This window comes from Lissotriton vulgaris, chromosome 5, assembly GCF_964263255.1.
Source record: "Lissotriton vulgaris chromosome 5, aLisVul1.2, whole genome shotgun sequence".
In the NCBI taxonomy this organism is placed as follows: Eukaryota; Metazoa; Chordata; class Amphibia; order Caudata; family Salamandridae; genus Lissotriton; species Lissotriton vulgaris.
The window spans coordinates 1,536,566,382-1,536,591,812 of record NC_141693.1 but is presented as its reverse complement, the minus strand read 5'-3'; the positions used below and the strand labels follow the sequence as shown (position 1 = coordinate 1,536,591,812).

General features: G+C 45.2%; 1 protein-coding gene across 2 annotated transcripts in view; it reads left to right on the top strand.

The window, feature by feature from the left end:
• The window catches only part of LOC147712960 (nicotinamide N-methyltransferase-like), a 158,220-nt gene extending 133,104 nt beyond the window's left edge, over positions 1-25,116 (top strand). For both annotated transcript variants that reach the window (XM_086920403.1, XM_086920404.1), the window contains exon 3: positions 24,433-25,116. In XM_086920403.1, coding sequence (XP_086776529.1) covers positions 24,433-24,868 — 436 coding nt within the window. In that variant the 3' untranslated portion in view covers positions 24,869-25,116. The remainder of the gene's footprint in view (positions 1-24,432) is intronic.
• Positions 25,117-25,431: the final 315 nt, after the last annotated feature.

The window sequence follows — 25,431 nt, the reverse complement described above, 5'->3', positions numbered from 1 at the left end:
TACGCCTCGCACAACTCTAGTCTTATGATAATCGGCATCTACAGTGAACGTCGGAGGCAACAGATTTGCAATAAAACATGAGCCCATGAAGTCTGCGGGCAACCATGTGTATGCACGATCATAACAGATAAAGTATGTACCCTTGGCAGCCAGAAACACAGGGGACGAGGACATCGGCAGAATGTAATTTTCAGTGCAGGCACTTGCTCCAAGTCGGGCTTGTGATCTTCGGCCACGACCCATAAGACAAAAATTACCAGTGTGGGGTACGACCCATATTGGAGGCGAGCTTTTAAGCTGCTTCTCGCTAGTGAACACACTATATTCACCTCTACTTAGGACCCTATAGGCCTGTACCTCTTCTTCGGGAATAAGCGAAGGATCATAGATATCACTATCTAAATCCTCTATTGCTATCGACAAAGGTTTTTGGTACGAGGTAGGACCAGAGTAGGGGGAACGTGGTTCTCGAATGGGGTGGAAACCCAGTGCGCTTCGAAACATCGTTTGGAATGCTCGAGCCGACCCTTGGGAACTATAAGGTAACACCAGATATGGAATTCCCTTATCCGTAGTATGTGGCATCAACCCACACACCCAACAATTAGTAGTGTTAACCACTAACTGATGCTGATGGAGGAGCTGAATAAAGGAATTGTTGCGGAATTCTACACGTCTAGCCTGCTTGTGTTCCGGTAACATGTGAAAGGAATGGGGAGAAGCAGTAGAGGTAAGGTTAGGGTAAGGAGTAGGAGTAGGTGTAGCAGGTAAGAAATAAGACATCATGTAATACACCCCACCCGCCAATAATGCAGAAGCAGTCAAAAACAATACAAACAGTTGGAATATGAAGCATTTGGTACGACTGAGTTGCTGCAGCTTGAATCTATGGACTTGAGCTCCCTCCAAATCATTCAACTTTGAGAATGCCATTCCCTACGACCGTCCGCAACGTTTCTTGACGCACTTCGTTCTGTGCAGCAATAGTCAATCCCTAGGAGTTCCTAGGAACCGACGGCCTTTAACCTAGCGTCAAGACCTACTATCCAGAAGGAAGTACGCGCGCGGCCCTACGGCCTTCAATACACAATATGTATATACAAGCACAAAGTCTCTCGGCTGTGGAAGTAAAAAGATACAAGGGAGGAAGCTCAATATCTATATGTACACAAATAATTACAGTGATACGAAAGTTCAAAACTGATCACGGAAAACGGGATAATGCAGTTGTCAATACAGCAAAGCAAGATCTTTTTATTTGTCCTTAGTGCGAGATCGCAAAAAGTATCGAGTTTTCCCAGGACGTGTCTGCTCGTCGAACAGAGGATCCGTTGAAGAGACAGCGTCCTACTGATCAGTTGAGTGTTCTGGTCTTGAGTCTTTTGATGCCAATTGTTCAACAATGTCTTTCTGCTGCGCTGAGGATTCTTCAACAAGCTGTGCGTCGCTAAAAGGCACAAACGCCGGCAATGTTTCTGCTTCAGATGACGCAATGCCTCTCCTTACCCACGGGTCTGCCGGCAAAGGGATGGGGACTCGCTTGGTGTGCGTAGCATGCACCCAATTTTTACGTCCCTCAAGACGGACGGCAGTCCTCGTGGCCAGGAGCACTTGATAGGGTCCGGTGAACCTCGGGTCCAGGTTATTTTTGCGTGAAAAGTTCCGTGTCACCACCCAGTCTCCGGGCTGGAGCTGGTGGCCTGGACCCTCTGTCTGCGTCGGCAATGCGTCGTAAACCTGTTGGTGAATTAACCTCAGTTTAGCAGTCAAGTCATGTAGATAATCAATCAACATTGGGTACTCAAGATCAGAAAACATTCCTGGCCTAGGAACCCCCCACACATTCGCAGGACGGCCGAACACTATTTCATAGGGACTAAGCCCTACTCGGGAGTGTACAGTCGCCCTAGTTGACAGTAATGCCAAAGGCAAAGCGTCAGGCCACGAAAGACCAGTCGTAGCCTGAATCTTCGCTAGTTTTAGTTTAAGGGTGCCGTTGTACCCTTCAACCAATCCAGCTGACTGGGGATGATTGGCGCTATGGAATTTTTGATTAATTCCAAGGCCCTTACACACACTCTTCATCACACTTCCAACAAACTCACTTCCATTATCTGACCACACGACTCTAGGCATTCCATACCGAGGAAAGTATTCCTTCAGTAGGATTTTCGCAGTAGACAAAGCAGTATTGTCTTTGAGGGGATAGGCCTCGATCCATCGGGAGAATGCGCAAACCACAACTAAAACGTATTTCAGGTTATTGCATCGCTCCATATGGATGAAGTCCAATTGAATCACCTCAAAGGGATACGAAGGAGGAGCAAAACTGCCAGGAGGAGTTGGGGTTCCTTTGCCAGGATTGTACATTATACACACCATACAATTCTTCACCAAACGTTCAGCACATTTCGTAATGCCATCATTCTTCCATACAGTAGCCAGCAACTTGCAAATACCTTTCGCGCTAATATGTGCTAACCCATGTGCCATTGTCACAACGGCCAGCACATACGCATCAGGCAACATCCATCTTTTCTGATCCGACAAATCAATCCAACAACCATTCACATCCAACTTTCCCGTACTTTCTCTCCACTTCGTCTTTTCAGTCTCAGTGGCCTCATTCTGAATTGCTTTCACGCTCTCGATAGTATCTTCACACATACTCGATTCTGTAGGCCACCTAACCGAACTCGTCACATACATTCGAGTGCTAAGGTTCCGGGCAGTCTCCTTAGCAGTCTCGTCCGCAAACGCATTACCACGACCAACATCATCCGTCACTTTACGATGCGCACTACACTTAACAATCGCAACTTGCGTAGGCAGAGTCAATGCATCCAAAAGATCATTCACAAGCTGGCCATGCTGTATCTTCGTACCGTGCGACGTCAAGAAACCTCTCTCTCTCCACAATCGTCCAAAACTATGTGCAACACCAAACGCATATTGACTGTCGGTAAACACATTCACACGTTTCCCTTTCGCCAACACACATGCTCTAGTAAGAGCAATCAGCTCCGCAGCTTGGGCAGAATTCTGATTCAACCTTGCAGTCTCAACAACAGTATTCAGTGTTACAACAGCATAAGCAGTAGTCACATCGCCATTCGGCAACTTAAAACATGACCCATCCACATACAGAGTGCCATCCGGATCTTCCAATGGGGTGTTTTTAAGGTCCACTCGACCTTTCGTTTCCTCTTCAGTCCTCAAGTAGCAGTCATGTTCTGCTACTTCATCTGACTCTGTGCTAATTGGTAACAAAGTTGCCGGGTTCAAAACGTTACAACGTTTTATCTGAATGTGGCTTGCCAAGAGCGTCAATTCGTACCCAGACAACCTCGCACTCGTCAAGTGCTGAGTTTTCGTTCGATTCAAAAGAGTATCGACTGCATGCGGAACCATCACCGTAAGCATATTATCCATGACCAATCCTGCTGATTGTCGGATGGAGACCGCAGCTGCCGCTGTTGCTCGTAAACAACTCGGCAATGCTCTAGCTACTGGGTCCAAGGTCGAGGAAAAATATGCACATGGACGTTGCTTACCACCAAAAGGTTGCGTTAAAACACTCAAAGCACAACCTTCCCTCTCGTGAACATATAACGTGAACGGCTTACCGTAGTCAGGGGTACCTAACACAGGAGCCGAACACAATGAATCACGCAGTTCAGAAAAACTTTTCTGACATTCTTCCGTCCATGGTAAAGGAGTTGAAACATCTTTGCACGTAAGAGCCACCAATGGTTTCGCTAGCAATGAAAAGTTAGGAATCCATTGCCTGCAGTACGACGTGATACCTAGAAAGGCACGCACATCTCTTTGGGTTTTTGGCACAGCCATTCGCGCAATCGCTGCAATTCTCTCTGGGGTCAATCTCCTTCCCTCCTTTGACAATAAGTGACCTAGATAGGTTACTTCTTGACAACAATATTGGAGTTTAGAAGGTGACACCTTGTGATTTAACTCACAGAGATGTTGCAGCAACGACACCGTAGCAATTTTGCAAATGTCCTGAGTATCAGCAGCCACCAATAAGTCATCGACGTATTGGATCAAAGCCGCGCCAACCGGCAACCTAAATGCATCCAGTTGACCCTTCAAGGCTTGACTGTAAATAGATGGACTTTCACAGTAGCCCTGAGGAGCGCGTTTGAACCGGAAGCTGCGTCCACCGAGAGAGAAACCGAAAAGGTCCCTGCTCTCCTCGGCAATCGGGATGCTGAAAAACGCATTTTTCAAGTCAATCACCGAAAACCATGATGCAGAAGCTGGAATCAGAGTCAGTAGCGCCGTGATGTCAGGCACAACAGGAAATTGAGGAACCACAATTTTATTTACCTCCCGTAAATCGATAACAAAGCGATAAACAGGCGGTTTTGAAGGATCAGTACGTTTAAGAATGGGCAGTACAGGGCTGTTGCACACGTTTCCCCGAGTCTCTTCAATAACATCCTTCTCGATCAAATCATAGATGATCGCCAACAGTGCTCGTTCACCATCAAGGGAGATACGATATTGGGGAATACGTGGCAGCCGCACATTAGATTTCAACTGAACAACATAAGGGGAGATATCAAGCAGGCCCACGTCATTTGGACCTGTTGCCCACAAAGACGCAGGAAGAGAACTCAATTCCGGTGGGAGCTTATCGAGGGACAAATACATGGGAGAGACTACCCTCTCTCCTAACGTAAGCTTTACACCCGCAGGAGAACAATACAAAGTTGCGTACAAACGTTTAAGCAAATCCAGGCCCAAAAGATTTTCGCCACAACCCGTGGTTAAAATCAACGGAGCTTCTAGCTCACGTGGCCCAATTTGAAGGGGCAAAGGGCGCGAAACTGGATTGCTAACAGGGGCGCCAGAGAATCCAACGGAAACATTTGTTAAGCCAGACAAAGGTGCGCCAGGGAGTTTCGAATACATGATAGAACTTTTCGCTGCACCAGTGTCCAACAGAAAAGGCTCAACGACGCCCGATGTAGCAACTGCGACGTAAGGCCCTCTCTGATCAACCGGAACTGATACCACTCCCTCTCCTTGTCTATGGCTGTCCTAGTAATTACTGTCGTCAGTTCCCTGATCGACGTAATAATCGTCTACACTGTACTGCGCAGATCGTCCTTGCGATGATCCGCGTTGATCGAAACAATTATTAGAATTGGATGAATTATCTGAGCGATCGTTCTGAGCACCACGGCCTCTACCTCGTGACGTTTGCTGCGAACCACCACGACCTCCTCTAGTCGAGTTACCACTATTACGTTCGTTTAAAACAGGGCAATTGAATTTAATGTGTCCCTCCTGTCTACAATAAGCACATTGATTGTACCCTAACGAGGATCTTTGGGAGGAGGAATCGTTACGGGTTTGGGATCTGTTTGATTGTGGCTGTGATCTATTCTGTTGCGAATTATTCTGATTTGACCGCGGAGGATACGCTTGTTGCAACAACACTTTAGTTTTGAGCTCTTTCGTCTTTTTGTCAGCACGGTCAATCTCTTCTTTCTCTCTATTCTCATAGTATTGTGCCGTAGCCAATATCTGAGCCGAAGTAGAAACGGCCCATGCACTTTCCGAATTTCTCAATTTATTGCTCAAATCGGGCAACAAATTCGAAACAAATTTATCCACAAACAACCTTTGACCACCCTCCGTGCCCATATCCTGACCACTATGGTCGATGAATGCTTCCTCGAACCTCGTAAAGAAGTCGGAAACACTCTCATCTTTCTTCTGCTTACAGGCTGATAACTTATCCCAATTGACTCTCATAGCTGGCATAAGAGTTTTCATTAATGTTATAATTCTTTGAGGGAGAGCAGCAATCAATTGGTCGGGTTTAGTAGCAGCCACTTGTCCAGCATCTGCCGCTATAATGGCAGCCCAATCACCGCCCAATTCATTTGCGTGATCTTGCTGGCGAATCTTAGCCCATACCGGTTGCGGTACGACATTGCCAAACAACATGTCAATATCGGCAAGATTCATTATCGTAGCATCTACGAGCTGCGATAATTCTTTGTAATACCCTGCAGGATTTTGGCGTGGATCAGGCAAAGATTGTTTCACCTGTAGCACTTCCGAACGTTTCCATGGGAGATGTATCCACACTCTTTGGAAATGCGCCACTGTCGCAGGATTAGCATTAGGATCAGCCGGTACCCAAACCGGCGGAACTTCACGCATAGGGTATTGGCCAGACTCGTCTGATTGTTTTTCAATATCCTCAACAAACAATGCATGAGGGATGGGAGCAGGACGAAGAGATAGCAATCGCTCAACAGCACGTCGAACGTTGGTATCCACTATCAACCCATTCGCGGACTGAAGCTGGAGATCAGACAGAGCGGCGAGCACCTCGTCAGGCGCATCGGCCACTATTTAATCATAAAGGAACTTACACATTTCATTAAACACATATCTCTGGGTTGGTATATTGAATTGACAGAATGTTTCGAGGACAACACGGGGTGGACTTCTCTGCGGATTTACCATCCAACCCATCGCCATATTATATAGCGCAACACGTTCTCTGTTTCCAGGAAGCTGACTACGTCTCTGAGGACCATCGGAACCAGCGGACCCATGAACAGGTCCAAGCGAATGAAAGAAGCTAGCCGCAAGAGGAGAATTGCGACTGCGAGTAGAGGGAGAAGAATAAGACACAGGGCTAACAAGAGAAGGAGTAGAAACAGTGGCAACAGCAGGCGTTAACAAAACAGGAGCAGTAGCAGAAGTAGTAGCGGGAACAGGAGTATATGGAAGCGGAGGAGCAGTAGGAATAGAAACAGACAAAGGAGCAGGAACAGTCGGAAGAACGGGTGCAGGTTGAGGAACAGGCGGAGGAGGAATATGTGGAAGAACAGGTACGGCAGGGACCACAGGAGCTGCGGTACCCTGTACGTACGGAGGTGGCGACTTCATAAGATAAGACATTAAGGTATCCTCAACTGGCTCTTCCTTCTTTTCCGACTCCGTTGGTAAAGCGGGGTAACATTTATCTACAGTCATACGCTGTAATCGGTCAAACACTTCCTTATCCTTAACCTCCTTATCTCGCTGAAATTGCTCTGCTTTCTTCACTATGGTAGCAACATTATCTCGCTGACTACGTTTATTCTGTCTGATTTCTTTCTGCCGGGCTTCTTTGCGCCACAACCGAAAAGCATCAAACATGGCCGGCCTTGATTTACGTTCGAACAACTTCATTTCTAGATTATCTAAGATCGACGCCTCGAAGCTACCGTGAGGTGGCCAACGAAGGTCGCCGTCTTTCTTTGTATATTTAATCCAATAATCATTAAAGGTAATCGGGCCTAGCCCATGCTTACTATAGAGCTCATACGTGGGAGTTCCAACCGGAGGTATCGGACATGAGTCCTCCAATCGGGAATCCATACCACAAGGTCTGAAACAACTAAACAGAGTACTATGACCAGGCATCTTGCACACTAGCCGAGTTTCACAAACTTCAAGGGTTACGGGATTTACCAAGTCCCAGCAAAGAACAAAACCCTCGGTTTTTGGCGGCTGCAGTCGTCAAACAACACAACAAAGTACGCTAGCAAAGTGTCACCGACAAAAACACTCACACAGCGTTAACAACAAAGACACTCGCTAAAGTGTCAACAACCAAGAACTATGGGAGCGACCCACAAATACTTAACTCAAAAATCAATGGCGTCTCCAGGAAGGCCCGTCAATCGTCTCGCTATACCAAGGTCCACGCCAGGCGCCAAAACAGGTCTACAGTCAGGGCAGCAGTCCGTCGCAGCCGTCCGGAGGCGGGAATCTTCGCGGGAAAAGTCTTCGGGCCACTTATTTCGACAACAGGATCGATGAAGCGGAGTGCACCTTCCCTCGGAGATTTCACACGAAGTTCCTCACGATCGTCGGGCTTGGACCGGTACCACTGATGCAGCCCCACGTTGGGCGCCAACTGAAGGACTGGGTTCTTTAAGACCCAGCGGTGCCAGGGCACAACACCTGAAACCTTCGTGGGTAACCTGCTCCGGCGTACGAATCACAGAGACACGGGACACTTCCTTCGACGTCAAAGATTCAAGGTTTATTTGCTGCAGGGAACACAGAGATCACGACAAGTACACAGCGTGCAACTTGGGGAGACTGCTTCAAATTGGTTCTGTGGATCGCTCCTTTTATACAGTTTTTACCCATAGGATAACATTGAACACAAAAGTTTACAACCCGGTTCCCACAATTATCCCCCAGAGGGGTCACTTTGGTCACTTTGAAACACACGAGGTCCGGAACATAAGTGCGGAAACATTTGGCGGTTCCCAACTGTAAAAACCATCTTCCCACCATTAGCAAATTCCAATCAGCAGTAAAACAGATCGAAATAGGAACAAAGACAGGTGCAGAGGAAGACGGAGACAGTGGGGAGATTGGAAAGGGTGTAAAAGGGGAGGTATCGGGAAACACGAGATACAGGCATCAAAGGGACGTTCCTAATGAGATGCACGGCTGAGACAATAAGTCCGTGCGGCAAGATGAGCCTCGAGCGGCGCCATCTGCCTTACAGTAGCAACCCCCTCATCATAAAGACACTCACAAAGAACATGTGTCTTCCGAAAATATCTTTGGAGTCCCAGGGTCGCGAAGCGGACAGCGTCCGTTCGCTGGCTACTTGAGGGCAAGAGACAAAATGGATGCCGTATCTAAGATGGAACCCGTGGGTACAGATGAAAAACCCACATAACAAACGAACGGTTTAAGTTAGCACAGCGAAACTGCGCACACTTACTGAACTCGTCATTTGCGGTTCATAGATACCAGACTCGACCATATTCGTGCGAGTCAAAAACACCACTTACAATTGTCACGGAACCTCAACCTAACTGAGCACACAGGTGAAAAGTTCATCATACTATGTTGCAAATGAATTCAGCAAGGGTGTTTGAGCTCTCAATATACTAGCTAATCATGTTCAATGTCCCTTTCAATGACCTTATCTCAACCATTAGACACAAAAGCATGCACTCTAATATGCTGTGCAGCATTTTCAGAACCCACCAATCATTTCTTTTTCTTCAAGTGCACTGAATCTCATCCACATTTTTTTCTAAACTCCTACTATTGAAACTGCCATTTCATTACCAGAGCCCATCTGAGTACAACACAACCTCCCTTCAAGTTGCCTAAAGTCTGGATTGTGGGACACAGCTATATTTACTGGAGTGAAGGGTATACAACAAACAGAGGTATTCCCAACCTTGATTTACCAAATGTGGATATTATGTGGATTGGCCAGAGAGGATTGAGATGTCACCAATTGATACAATTGGTAAAATCCTTTTTGCATCTCTAACACCCTGACCTCATAATTGTGCACTGTGGTGGAAAAGACCTAGGCACATTGACTGGGGTAGGTCTGGAAATGCTTTTATAGGACACCTTTGGACAATTGATGTCTCTTTTTCCTCAAATTGCCTTTGTGTATTCCAATATATGCCAAAGACAGAAATGGAATTGGTCCAACCAATTTATTCCGCAGATTGAGAAAGCAAGGAAACATGTGAATAAATCGGTTTCTGCTTTCCTGAGAAACTACGGTATGGGTTCCATATACCACAATAACTTGCCTTACAACATGCAAGGCATCTATAGGAGAGATGGTGTACATTTCTCAGATGAGGGGAACAGAGTCTTCCTCTTGAATTTTAGACTCTGCATCGGTACCTACTTGTAAGTACTTAAATCACCCACATAACACAACAGCTCTTTTCAGAGCTACCCTACCTCTAAGCACTCTAAATTATTATTTTACTCTAATTTTTTTCACTGTTTTTCCCCGTGGTGTGCTCAGGGTACGCGTACCTGTAAACGCCCGTGCAAGCACACCCTGAGCTTACTCCGTGAAATTTTCAAAAAAAAAATATTTGTGTTTTTGCCCTTCAGGGTCTTCCTAGGCCCCCCTGAGAAAACCTAGGTGGTCAGGGGGTCTCTACCCTGCCCCCTTTTATAGTATTCCCCTTTTGTTTTTTCACCTTTTGTGTCTCGATTCTACTGAGACACAAGATGGCGGACTCTCCGGACTGTTTGGGATGTTGACAGACACCCGAGAGCCAATCAGCTTTCTGCTCGTGCACTTCTGTGGCGCGCCGGGTGCGCTTACCGGTACGCATACCCGGAGCGCTCGAAGCGCGCATGTAGATATGTACATTTTTTTGAAGTTATTTTTCGTAAAAACCACTGGAGCAATTTTCAATAAATATAGAAAAGGAACTTCTGCGTACCAGTTCCTACAATTTTGCAAAGTTTGGTGAAATTCCATTCAGCGGTTCGGGCTGTCGCCGTGTCTGAACGTCCTATGGAAATTAACATGGGGAAAACGTTTTGGGATCCCCCTTTTTTCTCGGCCCCCGCATGACGAATCCCCCTGAAACTTCCTCGGAAAGAGCGGAGCGGAGCTGGCCTAAATTTTAGAAAATTACATGCAAATTCCTCAACCGGCGCAAAAGTTATTCCCAATAGAATGTTGCGGATTTCCTATGGAAACTAGGTCCTAACTATAACTACCTACTGGCGGCCACCAATACGTAATATATATTTACATATATATAGTAATATGCTTTTCATGTAATTTGTGTTTATGGAAAGGCGTTTCTATGATTGGCTTATTTGAGGTACTACTAAGTCTCCAGTAATGTGCACATGTGTGCCCAGGGCCTGTGAATCAAAGGCTGCGAGTTTACCTGCAGCACTGATTGTGCCACCCACACAAGTATCCTTTCAAAGGGTTCTCAGACCTGCCATTGCAGTGTCTGCATGCAGTTTTTACTTCCATGTCGACCTGGCAAGTGCACCCACTTGCGAGGCCCTAACCTTTCTTTCTCTTGCATGTAAGGTTCCCCTAAGGTAGGCCCGAGGTATCCCCACGGTACAGTGTATGTAAAAGGTAGGACATGTACTGGTGTGTTCTACATGTCTTGATAGTGAAAGACTGTATATTTGTTTTTCACTAATGCAAGGCTATTCATCCCATAGGCTTAACATGGAAGTTGCCTTTTAACATTTCACTGGCATAGATCTCCATTGGGAGAAGACAGAGCAATGGGGATTAGTGTGCCTGAACTCAGTTTTGCCAACTCTGTGCTACACTCGGAACATGGAGTATGGCAAAAACTCAGATTCCGCAGCGTGGCGGTGTTTGCCCCTGCTACCTACCCCTAGGAAAGATGCCATGGCTTACCCGGTCCTGGTGTTCTCTGCTGTGCCCGGGCTCTCCTCCTCCTCCTGGTGGACTCCTCGTTGGTGCAAAACCGCTACGCTGTACATCTGGGGAGGACTGCAAATGCCAGATCCAGGTAAGCCAAGCAGGAGGCAATCTGGGGGCCAGGAGCCCTCCAGGTATGCTGCCTGCATTCAGATTAGCGGTACAAAAGGGGTGGTGATGGACGGAGAATCTGAATCAATAAAACATTCTTACCCAGTCAAAAGATCTGCGTTTAATCCATCACCGTTCTTTAGCCCACTCTGCCACCCCAGTTCAGACATGGCTGTATGCAAATCAGTCAGACCCTGTGCCTCATGGGAACAGTCCAGCCCGAACTGCCAAGCCATGTCTTCCCTGGACCAGAAACAAGCTTCCGAGGACCGGTTTCTGGCATTCCAGCCGTCTTCAGCCCGGCTTGCTTGAATCCAGTGGCAAAGTGAGCAAGGGACTCATGTCTGAGCAAACCCTGCCACACTTATGGCGGCCAAAAGCGGTACAAAAGGGGGTGGTGATGGATAAAGCATCTGAACCAATCAAACACTCACACTCAGTCAAAAAATCTGGGTTTATTCCATCACCGTTCTTTAGCCCACTCTGCCACCCCAGTTCAGACATGGCTATATGCAAATCAGTCTGACCCTGTGCTTCATGGGAACAGTCCAGCCCTAACTGCCAAGCCATGTCTTCCCAGGACCGGAAACAAGTTTCCGAGGACCGGTTTCTGGCATTCCAGCCATCTTCAGCCAGGCTTGCTTAAATCCAGTGGCAAAGTGAGCAAGGGACTCACGTCTGAGCATACCCTGCCACACTTATGGCGGCCAAAAGCGGTACAAAAGGGGGTGGTGATGGACGGAGCACCTGAATCAATCAAACACTCACACCCAGTCCAAAGATCTGGGTTTAATCCATCACCGTTCTTTAGCCCACTCTGCCACCCCAGTTCAGACATGGCTATATGCAAATCAGTCTGACCCTGTGCCTCAAGGGAATAGTCCATCCCGAACTACCAAGCCATGTCTTCCCTGGACCAGAAACAAGCTTCCGAGGACCGGTTTCTGGCATTCCAGCCCTCTTCAGCCCGGCTTGCTTGAATCCAGGTGCAAAGTGAGCAAGGGACTCACGTCTGAGCATACCCTGCCACACTTATGGCGGCCAAAAGCGGTACAAAAGGGGGTGGTGATGGACGGAGCATCTGAATCAATCAAACACTCACACCCAGTCAAAATATCTGGGTTTAATCCATCACCGTTCTTTAGCCCACTCTGCCACCCCAGTTCAGACATGGCTATATGCAAATCAGTCTGACCCTGTGCCTCATGGGAACAGTCCAGCCTGAACTGCCAAGCCATGTCTTCCCTGGACCGGAAACAAGCTTCCGAGGACTGGTTTCTGGCATTCCAGCCGTCTTCAGCCCGGCTTGCTTGAATCCAGTGGCAAAGTGAGCAAGGGACTCACGTCTGAGCAAACCCTGCCACACTTATGGCGGCCAAAAGCGGTACAAAAGGGGGTGGTGATGGATAAAGCATCTGAATCAATCAAACACTCACACCCAGACAAAAAATCTGGGTTTAATCCATCACCGTTCTTTAGCCCACTCTGCCACCCCAGTTCAGACATGGCTATATGCAAATCAGTCTGACCCTGTGCTTCATGGGAACAGTCCAGGCCGAACTGCCAAGCCATGTCTTCACAGGACCGGAAACAAGCTTCTGAGGACCGGTTTCTGGCATTCCAGCCGTCTTCAGCCAGGCTTGCTTGAATCCAGTGGCAAAGTGAGCAAGGGACTTACGTCTGAGCATACCCTGCCACACTTATGGCGGCCAAAAGCGGTACAAAAGGGGGTGGTGATGGACGGAGCATCTGAATCAATCAAACACTCACACCCAGTCCAAAGATCTGGGTTTAATCCATCACCGTTCTTTAGCCCACTCTGCCACCCCAGTTCGGACATGGCTATATGCAAATCAGTCTGACCCTGTGCCTCATGGGAACAGTCCAGCCCGAACTACCAAGCCATGTCTTCCCTGGACCGGAAACAAGCTTCTGAGGACCGGTTTCTGGCAGTCCAGCCGTCTTCAGCCCGGCTTGCTTGAATCCAGTGGCAAAGTGAGCAAGGGACTCACATCTGAGCATACCCTGCCACACTTATGGCGGCCAAAAGCGGTACAAAAGGGGGTGGTGATGGACGGAGCATCTGAATCAATCAAACACTCACACCCAGTCAAAATATCTGGGTTTAATCCATCACCGTTCTTTAGCCCACTCTGCCACCCCAGTTCAGACATGGCTATATGCAAATCAGTCTGACCCTGTGCCTCATGGGAACAGTCCAGCCCGAACTGCCAAGCCATGTCTTCCCTGGGCCGGAAACAAGCTTCCGAGGACCAGTTTCTGGCATTCCAGCCGTCTTCAGCCCGGCTTGCTTGAATCCAGTGGCAAAGTGAGCAAGGGACTCACGTCTGAGCATACCCTGCCACACTTATGGCGGCCAAAAGTGGTACAAAAGGGGGTGGTGATGGACGGAGCATCTGAATCAATCAAACACTCACACCCAGTCAAAAGATCTAGATTTAATCCATCACCGTTCTTTAGCCTTGATCTAAGAGGGAAGGCATGCGCTAACGAACTAACATGGACATTGAAGAAACAAAACTTATCAAGAACCATTTTTTGTAAATGCGCAAAAAACAGTTTTGAGTATGCAAGGAACAGTTTTGATTGCATCAGAACACAGCGTCTGTCTAACGAAAACGGTGGCACAGATGTCAACCTATCTGTTGTGGCCTGTATCAACTCATCATATCTTATAAATGCTAACATAATATGGAGTAAAATACAAGTAAAAGGTAAAACCCTGTTTCAATTCTATCAGGGGCCAGTTGCTGGAAGCAGTAAGGGCCTGGGATAGCTGACAAAGGAAGCAAGCCCTTGAGGCTTCTCCTTCGTGGACCCTTCCCATCCTGGGGCAGGAGGCATGGCACCTCATCCCAGGATGTGCATTGTTTCAGGGCCCTGAGGGTAGCAGGCTCTCAACCTAGGGGTCCAGAAACACGTCTGGTGGTGGCAGCTGGTGAGCAGCCGCACAGCCAGGACACTAGAGTTAGGTCATTTTCAGGAGGCATCTGTAAGATGCCCTCTGAGTGCATTTGTCCTTACATCCCACACTGGCCTCAGTGTGGGTTTAATGTTCTGATAAGTTTGATACCATACTTCCCAGGTTTCAGTAAAGCCATCATGGTGATGTGGAGTTCGTAATGACAGATTCCCAGCACCATATACTCTTAATGGCAGTACTGCACTTACAATATCTAAGAATTAGCTTAGACACTGTAGAGGTACAGGGCACCTATACCCTACCCACTGGTATAATGCACACAGCTAGAGTGGTGACTGACCTATGCCAGGGCACTGGGTTGTAGGCATGGTACACAGCAATGTGTGCCATGTCAACTCTCCACTTTCTCCTGCACCAAAGCATGCAGCCTGCAATGGCAGTGTGTGTATGAAAAGGTACAGGGCCCCTAAGGGTGGAACAATAAGTGTTGCAGCCCTTATCAGCCTTCCCTGGCCATTTACAAGGTACTGATATGTGGCCAAAGAGTGCCAATTGGGTGTTGTATTGAAGCAGTTTAGGGACAGAGCATAGGCCCTGGGTACCTGGTTGGCAGGAACCCAAGGCACACTCAGTCACAGTTTGGCAAAAAGAGAGCGCAACCATGCAAAAATAGAACACTGTCTTATAGGGGCACCGCTCGTAGGTTACTCGGTGCACAGTCCCATCCCACACTGCAGTATTGGCTCACCGACACCAGCGCCATGGACTCCATATTGTCAACCAACGCCGCTGTTGCACCGTGATCTGTGGCCCCTGCACCACACATTGCCCCATCTCACATCGAAGCCTTGGGTTTACCAACAACAGAGCTTCAGCAATGATAACAATGCTGCTAGCACCGTGACCTGTTAGAACTGCAACCAGCATTGCCCACTCCACATCAGAGCCTGGCTTGACCGATGCTGCTGGATGACTGTCACTGAGCTGCTGCCTGCACTGTGACCTGAGGGCACCACACGTCACACCGCTCTGTTTCTCACTGCAGCCCAGACGCCTGCAGACGGCGACGCTCCAGACTTTAAACACACAGACTTTGACCTGCAATGCATGTGACTTAAAGGGCCTGACGACTCTTGCATTGAGGTCCAGAACCTATGCCTGCTGATTTTAGGAAGTGTAATTAAAGTCTGTTTTTGCTTTATTCAGATTTTGATCACAGTATGTTGGATTTTTCACATTTTTGGTCTTGTTTTACGCAGCTAAATATTGGATATTTTTCTGAAACTGGTGTGGTGTCATTTTGTAGTGTTTTCATTGTATTACTGCTGGTTATGTGCAAATGCCTTACACACTGCCTGAATGCTCCTGCCAAGCTCCCATGGATGTGAGCAGGGGTTATTTTAGATGTGTAATCCCCTTATCCTGACTGGAGTTATGGATTCTGCTTGGCTTAGGTGCATATCCCAGCCAACCAGAGAACCCATTTATTACAGTATAATATACTATTTTCTACTTCAATATTCCTGTGTTTAATTTAATGAGTGATTATCAAATGGTATACAGCAGGATCATTTTGTGACCAACAATCGATTGAATAGTGTGGAAACAATTTCTTGAGGAACATTTTTTGAATAGACATTTAGTAAGCTGGCATTTTCCTGTTCTTAATATTGTGTGCCAGCAGCTGTCTCTGATATACATATGGGGAGGATTACAGCTGGGCTTTTTGTATTCCCCCTAGACAGCCACACAAAATGGGAGCTTAGGTGTGACTTGGTGGGCCGTTCTGGGAGGATGGGAGGAAGGAGCTTGGACATCCTCACACTTACACCTGAATAGGCTGTGTCTTGTCCTCACACAAAGTGTTGATTACTACCTGTAGTGAGTCTGGAGTCAAGGAAGGAATAGTGTACATCTGTGCATTTTAAAGACCCTTCTTTGAAGTCTCCCCCACTTCAAAGGTACCACTGTATATAAAAACTGGACTTCAGATCCTACTACTTCACTACACTTGTGGATCTAAAGATATTCTGCCAGGAAGAAGAAAGGCTGTGCTGCTGAATGAATGCTGCTCTGATGGACTGCTGCTCTCGATGAACTGCGTTCTTGCTGTGCTGACCTGCTGCCTGCTGCCCTTCTGATCTGGGTGAAAAGGACTGGACCTGAAAACCACCAGAACCCAGAGGGACTCCAAGGTAAGTCCCAGGGACATAAACAACTTTCAACTAACCTGCTTCTTCACCTTGACTCTGCCATCAGTAAGTCTCCTCTGACAAGTGGTGCCACCTGTCCTAGGGCCTTGGAAGAGGGTCTAAGGTCTTTACTTCAGCCCAGCATCCTCTCTTGAACCAGTATACTGGTAACCTTGCATGTATCTGGTCAGGTGCATCACCCTTGCTGCATGACCAGAACCAGCACATTGCCGCTACTGCATGGATCACCCCAATGCATCACATCGGGACCCTCCTTTGTACAATGTTCTTCCTGGCTTGAGGTCTTCACATCTCTATCAAAAGAAGCCTCAACGATGATGCGAGAACTCTGCATTGCAGCCCCAGCACTCATTAGAGATGACGTATCTGCGCCACTGTGAAGTTCGACACCAACACATAGCTTAGACATTGACGTATCACTTCAACTGAATCCTCCTAATCAACAGGATCATCAGCCTCGATGAAACCTGGGCAAAGGTACTTTTCCTCAGCAAGCTAAGCCTGGGCCCTGTAGCTAGACCATGCTCCATCTCAGTTGTCAGGAAATGTTGACTTTGTCCCAGCCCAGAATGACTATAAATCCCTTGTTCAGTTCAGTTCAGAAAGATTTTTTAAGTGCATGTTTATCCAAATAGACTTTCTAGAGCTGAAGTCTGCGTGGCTCAGGTACAGTGATCTTATAGAAACAGATGACTTTTAGGTTGTTCCCTAAAGCTAAGCAAGTTATCATTCTACCTAAGGGTTAGAGGTAAGAAGTTCCACAGATTGGGGGCAACGTAGGCAAAAGAGAGTCCTCCGTATCAGACGTTTTTCACCCTGGGAATAGAGAGAAGACTCATGTTGCATCATCTTAGCTCTCTGTTGGTACAATAGGGTCTGATCAGATGATGAAGGATATGCAGACCTAAGTTGTACCTCACACGATGAGCTACACAGCTAGGCAGTGCACATTAAAATGGATCTTCTTGCTTATCAGCAGCCAATGTAGCATGCCAACTGCCAGGGCGGCTGTTTGATACTTGAAAATACTCAAGAGGGTTAGCGCTGCAGCTTTCCAAAGTTTTTTTTGCAACAGAAAATGGGCAGATAGAGAATGTTCTCATACTCGAAGCTGGATAGGATTAAACCTTGAACCAGTGTTCTACCGACTGCAACTGGTAGCCAGCTAAGTGTCTTCCAAAGAGCATTCAAGAGGCCAAGGCAGCCAGATGCCAGATTTTTTGTTTGAGTGGCCATAGTGAGCTTCCTGTCCAGTGTGACACACATGTTTTTCACTTTTGGCTTGGGGGGATCACCAGTCTCCCGAGGAAGAGGCCCAGCTTAGCTGGTTCCAGAGTGATGGGTTGTTGCCAACCACCAAAAGCTCAGGTTTATCTTCATTTGAGTTGTGACAGCTAGCAGACATCCAGTCGGTGACTAACTGCACATAGAGTTTTTTAGCCAGAATTGGTTCAATATCAACCAAACATTATTCCATTAGAAAAGATTATTAAAGATTCTTTAAACATTTAAAAAGAGCTAGTTAAATGTACCATGTGAATGAGAGGTTAAAAGATTAGACAGCTTAAACAACCTATACTTATTCTTCAGGTTCTTTGCACTGATGGCAAGACAGGAACCCCGGGAATCAAGCCACATATTAGCAAAACCCACTCCTTCTAACCATTCTCTTATGTACTTAATCACTGTGAGAAAATGAATACTATCCAAGCATGGTCTCTTTTTCTGGAGAAGTTAAAACTAAACATGAAGGTACCTGTCATGAAAACCACCGGAGACGAGTCCCAGAGAAAACTTTCAAAAGAACTACAAGACCTTCGAAGGCTTCTACGAAGAACCAGCAAGCAGCTGCAGTCAACGGATAAAGGTGCACGTCAGTTGGTAACTTTTTTGCACAAAGAAAGTTATATAAAATAAAGGTCTGGGAGTTTAAAAAGAGGATCACTGAGAACTTTTGGTCCAAATTGCTTTTTAGTTCAAAACTCCCGAACTCTAATACATTTTGGAAAATCATAAATCAACTAATAAGACCGTGTAACGTTCTTACATCGAATGTGCAGGAATCTGAATGGACAACGTTTCTGGGGACAACATTTATTGAAACCTCAATAAAAAAAGCAGGTAATGATCTTTTCCCCCCAAAAAATAACAAAATATTAACAGATAAAGAACAAGGGAGCCAGCCAGCTACCGGTAATCCCTGCAATGCATTAAGGGCCAGATGTATCAAAGGGTTTTACCCATTCTGTGTCTATGGGAAAATGTGTTCATACATATGGTCGTAAGTTCTGACCTTTTGAGTAATTCTTATACAGCAGAAGATATAATAAAAATAATTAAAAAGGGTAAATCTAATGGGGCTCCAGGCCCTAATGGCATTCCACAAGCAGTTTACAAATATGCTCCAGAATTCTGGGGTTCACGTCTGGAGAAACTGTTTGCAGACGTGCAAATCTGTAACCAAGTCCCAGAAAGCTGGCAAGGATCTATAATGATGCCAATATATAAAGGTGGAGAAAGATCTAACCCTATCAATTATCGATTAACAGCGCTGCAGGATGTAGAGGCAAAATACTTTGCATGGCTTCTTTTAAATGACTTGGTGAATTGGACAGGCGAAAGAGAATTGATCCCTATTAATCAAACAGGGTTCAGAAAAGGGATAGGAGCAACATCAAATATCTTATCTATCAACATGATAGCGGAAAAATGCTTGCGCAGTAAACAGGACTTGAACTTGTGCTTCATAGACCTGCAAGCCGCCTTCAATAGTGTGGACCGAAACTTACTATGGACAAAATTAAGAGCATGGTCAATACCAGAGAGAATCCTAAGGGGCCTGTTGCTATTTTAATCCAACACTTGGACTCAAGTTAAACTAGGGGATGGTTCCCGGCTATCGAGAAAAGTCTTCACATCGATTGGCTTGAAACAAGGGTGTGTCCTTGCGCCTCTTCTATTCAACCTTTTTATCTCAGATCTTTCCTGGAGATTGAATACCTGTAATGCACATCCTCAAAAACTAGGTGATTTAAAACTCACATATTTGGCATACGCTGATGATATTGTTCTCATGAGTTTAACGAAGGTTGGTCTATCCAGACGAATAACAGAACTCTCAGTTTTCCTCTCGGCAAATAAGCTGGCCCTAATTGCTACCAAAACTAATACAATGCTAATAACCAACCGCTGTGTAACACACCATAATATTTGGTTAGAAGGAAATCTGTTGGAGAAGGTATCAAATTACAAATATCTTGGATACTTTATCGACGACAAGCTTGCATTAATAGATCAGAAAATATATCTGACTCAAAGAGTAGGAGCCTTAATATTCGGGCTAAGCACTATGGCAAAGAAACTGGAAGGTCCTTCATTAAAACCTTTATTAACCGTGATGGCGAATAAGGTTCTTCCCACCCTGACATATGCAATTGTAGCAATGCACGGAAAGGATTCAGACCTAATAAACAACTTAATAACCAAAATGTATAAAAAGGTGCTTCAAATACCCATTATGGCTTCACCAGCGCAAATACGCCTGAAATTTGGCTTAAAAAACGAAACGTTAGGAAGACTATAATCATACATCAAGGTCTGATACCAGATTAAGAAAAAAACAACTGACAACAATCTTAATACCTTTCTATGGCAGGAATTCAAAACTCATAAAAAATCCGAAGCAAATAAATTCCTATTGCATGCATTGAAGGTAACATGCTCTGAAAATCTTTGGGATAAAAACTTGCCATTCGGTGCATTAAAACAGACATTAAAAAAAAGTGGCTAAATTTCACTCACTGATTATGGATAAAGACATTTTTTCTCATCATTCCCACTCCTGGGCCGTGATCAATAGTTATAAGACACTTTCTCCAGCAGTCTACTTGGATACAACCTATTCTATCTTGATCAAGAAAAAGCTGATGGCCCTGAGAATTGGCAAATTTCCAACTTTAGCTGAGGAGCCCTCCTGGAAACAGCACGAAACTGTCATCTGCTGTCTCTGTGGCAGTCCTAAAGAATATTTAATTCATATAATCTGTCACTGCAAGATGTTGATCTGGGAACGGACATACTTTTTAAAGAATACCTTTCGGATTTAGAGAGTACGCACATGTAGATCCACAATTATTGGAGGCTTGGACTCAACTGCTCCCCAAATACACTGCAAGTTGGTAAAGTTCTTGCAGGTATTTGAGAAACGCCTTAAATCTATTGGAAGTTTATAAACGTTATTGGTTTATTCTCTTGTCTCTTTTTCTTTTACCATGATCTGCATATTAGGAGGAAAACAATTCAGTTTGTATTATTATGTTCATACCCAATTTTTATGTGATTGTTTCTTTTCCTTCTTTTTAATGAGCACCTAAAACAAAAAAATATTTTCTTTTTATTTTTATTGGTTATGTACTGTCCATGAAATTGTTATGGTTTTAATTAACTAAAGAATACAATTTCAATTTCATTTTCAAGTTTCACTGTGAGACAAACAGAGCATGAATGGCTGAGTATTTACTCTAGCCCACTAAGTTATGGTGACAGCATAGGAGTAGCCAAGAGCCTTCTCCAGAACATAAAGAGACATACTTCTATTAGATCTAAAATTGATCTAGCCCCAGTACCTAATCTCAGGGGAATTAGGGAAGTGCTTAGAGGGAGACTCAGAAGTGACCTCAGAAACTGCTTTTCTTCAAGTTCCAGGGTTTTGGTTTTTTTATATCCCCAAATCTCTGCTCCATAGGGGGCTGAACCCAGCGCTTGACTGGAGTACATCTGTAGTGCCAGTGATACAAGTTTTCTAAGGGACCCCTTGAGTAGCTTCAATAATCCTCCTACATGGTGGCCTAGTTTTAATTTGCGCTTTATAATATGGTGACCCTAATCTGGGTTTTAATCAACGGTAATCCCCAAATAATGAAATAGGTGCTCCCTTTCGAGAGGAATACCGTCCAGTGTGGGGTTTGGACCCCCATTGGTGATTTAGCTAAGAGCAAGTATTGTCAGCAAACATAAGGGCCGGAACTCTCATGTTTGCCAATTTAGGGGCATAATTGTTGCATTCATTAAGATGGTCAACTAGGTCATTTAGATACCATGTAAAGAGGGTGGGGGCCAACACACAGCCCTGGCTTACACCCATACCTACAGGGGATGTATCTGTCAGTTCTCCCAAATTCTCGCACAGCACCTGGGTAAAATTGTTTGTGTGTAACCTCTCATTGATTGTACATATGTATTTGGGGACACCTATCTTTGCAAACATCTGCCACAGCCTTTTTCTTGTGAACATATCAAAGGAGGCTTTAAGATCTTCATACTCTGTGTAAAGCCTGCCTTATCAATAGTAACCGGTTTCCAGTAGATCAACTGAAGTGTAAAAATGTGGTCTATCGTAAAGGAATTTGACCTAAAGCCTGCTTCTAGATGGCATAATACTGCTTTTTCTTCTAACCATTGCACAAACCTGGTAAGTATAACCCTTCTAAAAAATGTCTGTGCGGTATCGATACGGCTGTTAGGCCTATAGTTGGCAGAATCTATTGGGGAGCCCTTCTTAAAAATAGAGAAGATTTCAGCCCCTGCCCGTGACACAGGAACAATCAGACTATTTAGGATGGCATTACAACTACTGTCAGGTATTGTCCCCACATTTTAATCTCTGCAAGAAATATATCCCCATATATTTTATCTATTCCTGGTGCTTTGTTTGGGACAATCTGTCTGATGGCTGCTTTAACCTCATGACAGGAAATTCACTAAAGCGCACAATTTTCCACAATAGCATCCACTCTCCCTGAAGCCACAACTTTCCAGAACAAAGATTATTTTTTGTCTTGAGTGGCTTCAAGGAGTTGGGTCTACTTCCTTTTATCCAACTCGCTTTTTGCCTTTCTAGGTACCATCTTATAACTAGCTCTTTTGGTTTTAGTCTCTCCTTTATCCTCCATTTTCATGGCCCTAATCAGTGCCGATTTAGCTTTTCTACATTGGAATTCAAACAACGATAAAGCTCTTTTCCTTGGGCCTTCTTTCCTCTGAACCTTGATAAATTAATTTTTTTGTCTTTCAGATAGGGACTGACACACTTCTGCAACCTTGATCTGGACAGCTACTTGAGACAGTTCCATCGCAAGATTACAAAGTTCCCTCAAGGGGACTTTTCACATGTTTATCAACTTCGGTGCTCATGGCGAGCCCAGTTCGTCATGAGTCACAATGGAGCTGTGCTCATGACGAGCTGGGCTCATCATAACGGCTGAGCTCCGCCCACGTGTGATTGATTCCCCGCCTGTGCGGGTGAATTAATCAGTGGGCAGCGTCATGATGAGACCAGCTTGGCATGAGCATAGCTCCACTGAGACTCATAATGAGCTGGTCTCGTCACGAGCACCGCAGCACTGTGCTTCCCCCCGCCCACAATGGGGGAATAACCCCCACAGTGAAGGTGTGAGGTTAAAAGTGGCTCTCACTACCTGCTCAGATTGGGCCACTGACCAACGATGGATCATTCGTTTATTGTGTACTAAGAGGCTCTTATTGTCTAGGGGGCTGGTACGAACACCAGAAGAAGCTACCATCAGGATGTCCAAGGCTAGCTCAAGAGCATTATGGTAACTATCATGCCTAATTGCTACAAGCAGGTTCTTAAAATGGGACCATATCGTAATGTTGACTAAAAAGTAGTAGTAGTTTACTTTCCAGCACAAAACTTGTTTTGTGCTGCAAGGTTGCTTAAAAAAACACAAAGCAGTATGAAGCACTAATGTGACTTTTCCTAATGTCAAGAGGTAATTACATGGGAGGTACACTGGCATTCCTATTAAACTACCAATGCTTTTTGACCTAAACCCTAACCACTAAAAAATAGCAGACAGGGTTTATGCACCAAAAATGAATGCTACTTGAGAGCAGGCATTATAAGGAGAAGTGTTTGTATGTCCCCTTTCTTTTCCAACTTTGCAAAAGTGCTGCACTCTACAGCATACATACATAGCAGGAAAAGTTTAAAAGATGTCTAAGCATAGTACCCTTCAGTACAAAACCTATGCTAGACCCATGCCCTGCACTGGAGAGAGGCGAGGCCAGTGCAATATCTCTGCAGATATGACACTATCCTGCTCACTTCTTGTGAGGCAACGCTGCCCATAATTTGCGCCTGCTGCGCTGCGTTTGGTGACTGTTTTGTACATCTGGCCCACAGGGTCTCCAGGAGAGCTGTTTCATCAGTCTCCACATAATAGGAGATATTGAGGAGTTTTAAGAGAGGGCCATGTAGAGAGATGTCCAGGTAAAGAAAGGAGGTGATAAGACTGAGACTCAGGGAGCACCCTATGGAAAAGAGGATGAATGGGAGAGAGAAACATATATTTGTACTTGTTGGGAACAGTTGTTTAGGTGAGAGATGAATCATCCTAAGACTGTCCCCTTCATTTCGCATACATTCTGGAAGCGTTTTTAAGTAAGAGCAGGAATTGGTCAGGTTAAGCACTGCTGATAACTCATCGAGTATTTAAAGGTTTGAAGTCTCCATGCTGCACAAGCCCCAAAGCCTAATAAGAAGTCATCAAAAATGTCATTTTCAGAAATGAATAGCTTTAGCTGTGCTTCCAAGCACTGTCTTAGTGTTTTACATCTTCGAGTTCTGCTCAGAAGGGTTTATGGTGGTGATATTTCGACCAATGTTTAGGCAGTCTGGTGCTTTGATGCTTCCACTATGGCTGTGAATCAGGTTGGTCCAGAGAAAGGTAAGAGGGGTGTTAATACTTGTTGAACAGTGAAACAGTCCGGGAAACTATCCATGAAGATTAATGTATTTTTTTTATAATTATTGTGTTATTATTATCATTGTAAAACACCTGTCAGTCAACAATTAAAGACATGTTAATCACGTTATATCTACTTGCTTTCAGTGAAACATGGTCTGAGAAGCTACAGATATTACGAAGAAAAATCATAAGAGTTCTGAAATATGATGTCACGAGCGGTAACCCGTTGTCTGCCGCCATCCGGCCCCAGGCTGATTGTCTGATCTTGGCCCACTGCGTGGAGCATTTTGTCACAGACAACAAGGCCTACTGCGAAGCTCTGAAAAACGTTTCCTCACTGCAAAAGACCGGAGGACATCTGATATTAATTGCTGTCCTCCAAGCCACATTTTACATGGGCGGCGACTTCAAATGTCCTCTTCTTTACTTGGATGAGGATTCTCTGAAGGCTGCTCTCCTCGGGGCTGGTTATGTCATCCTAGAAGATCATATTGCTCTACGGAAAAATCAAAGTTTGTACGATATAACAGATTATGAATATGTTGCTATTTTAAAAGCGCGAAAAGAAAGAGAAATGTAACCAGTTAGTAGATAAAGAGGAAACTGTCAGGAGGCACAGTCATGGTTTGCTCAGCCTATCATCAAAATCTTTTTTTCCCTTTCTCACATGATGTCTCCAGTACTTTCTCCTTAATTTCAATGAAATGCTGGTAAAAGATAAAAATGCTCTATCAAGTTGAACATACAACGTTGAGTAACAACAGCGATTAAAACTCTTAATGAGTAGTTGATACATAATAATAATCAATAAACAATGATGTCATTTTACCGCCTTGACATGACTTTCTTTTCTAGAACACCAGACTCCTGTGTTTTGTTTTTATGTATAAACTCCAAGGATATGGATCCTCATAGATGCCAACTATAGTCGTAACCCGGAGGTCTGACTGGACTAGCGGCAGGTTTTCAGGATAAATGTGGACAGTAGTCCACATTAACACCATTTCATCTCTGAAAATAACATTTTAATGGGACAGGTTGAGCAAACACTCATGCTTTCTTTATAATAATTTTGGAACTGAATATGTTCATTTATCCTACTGCAATGAGTTATATGTATTGAAAGTAATTATTTTTAAGCAT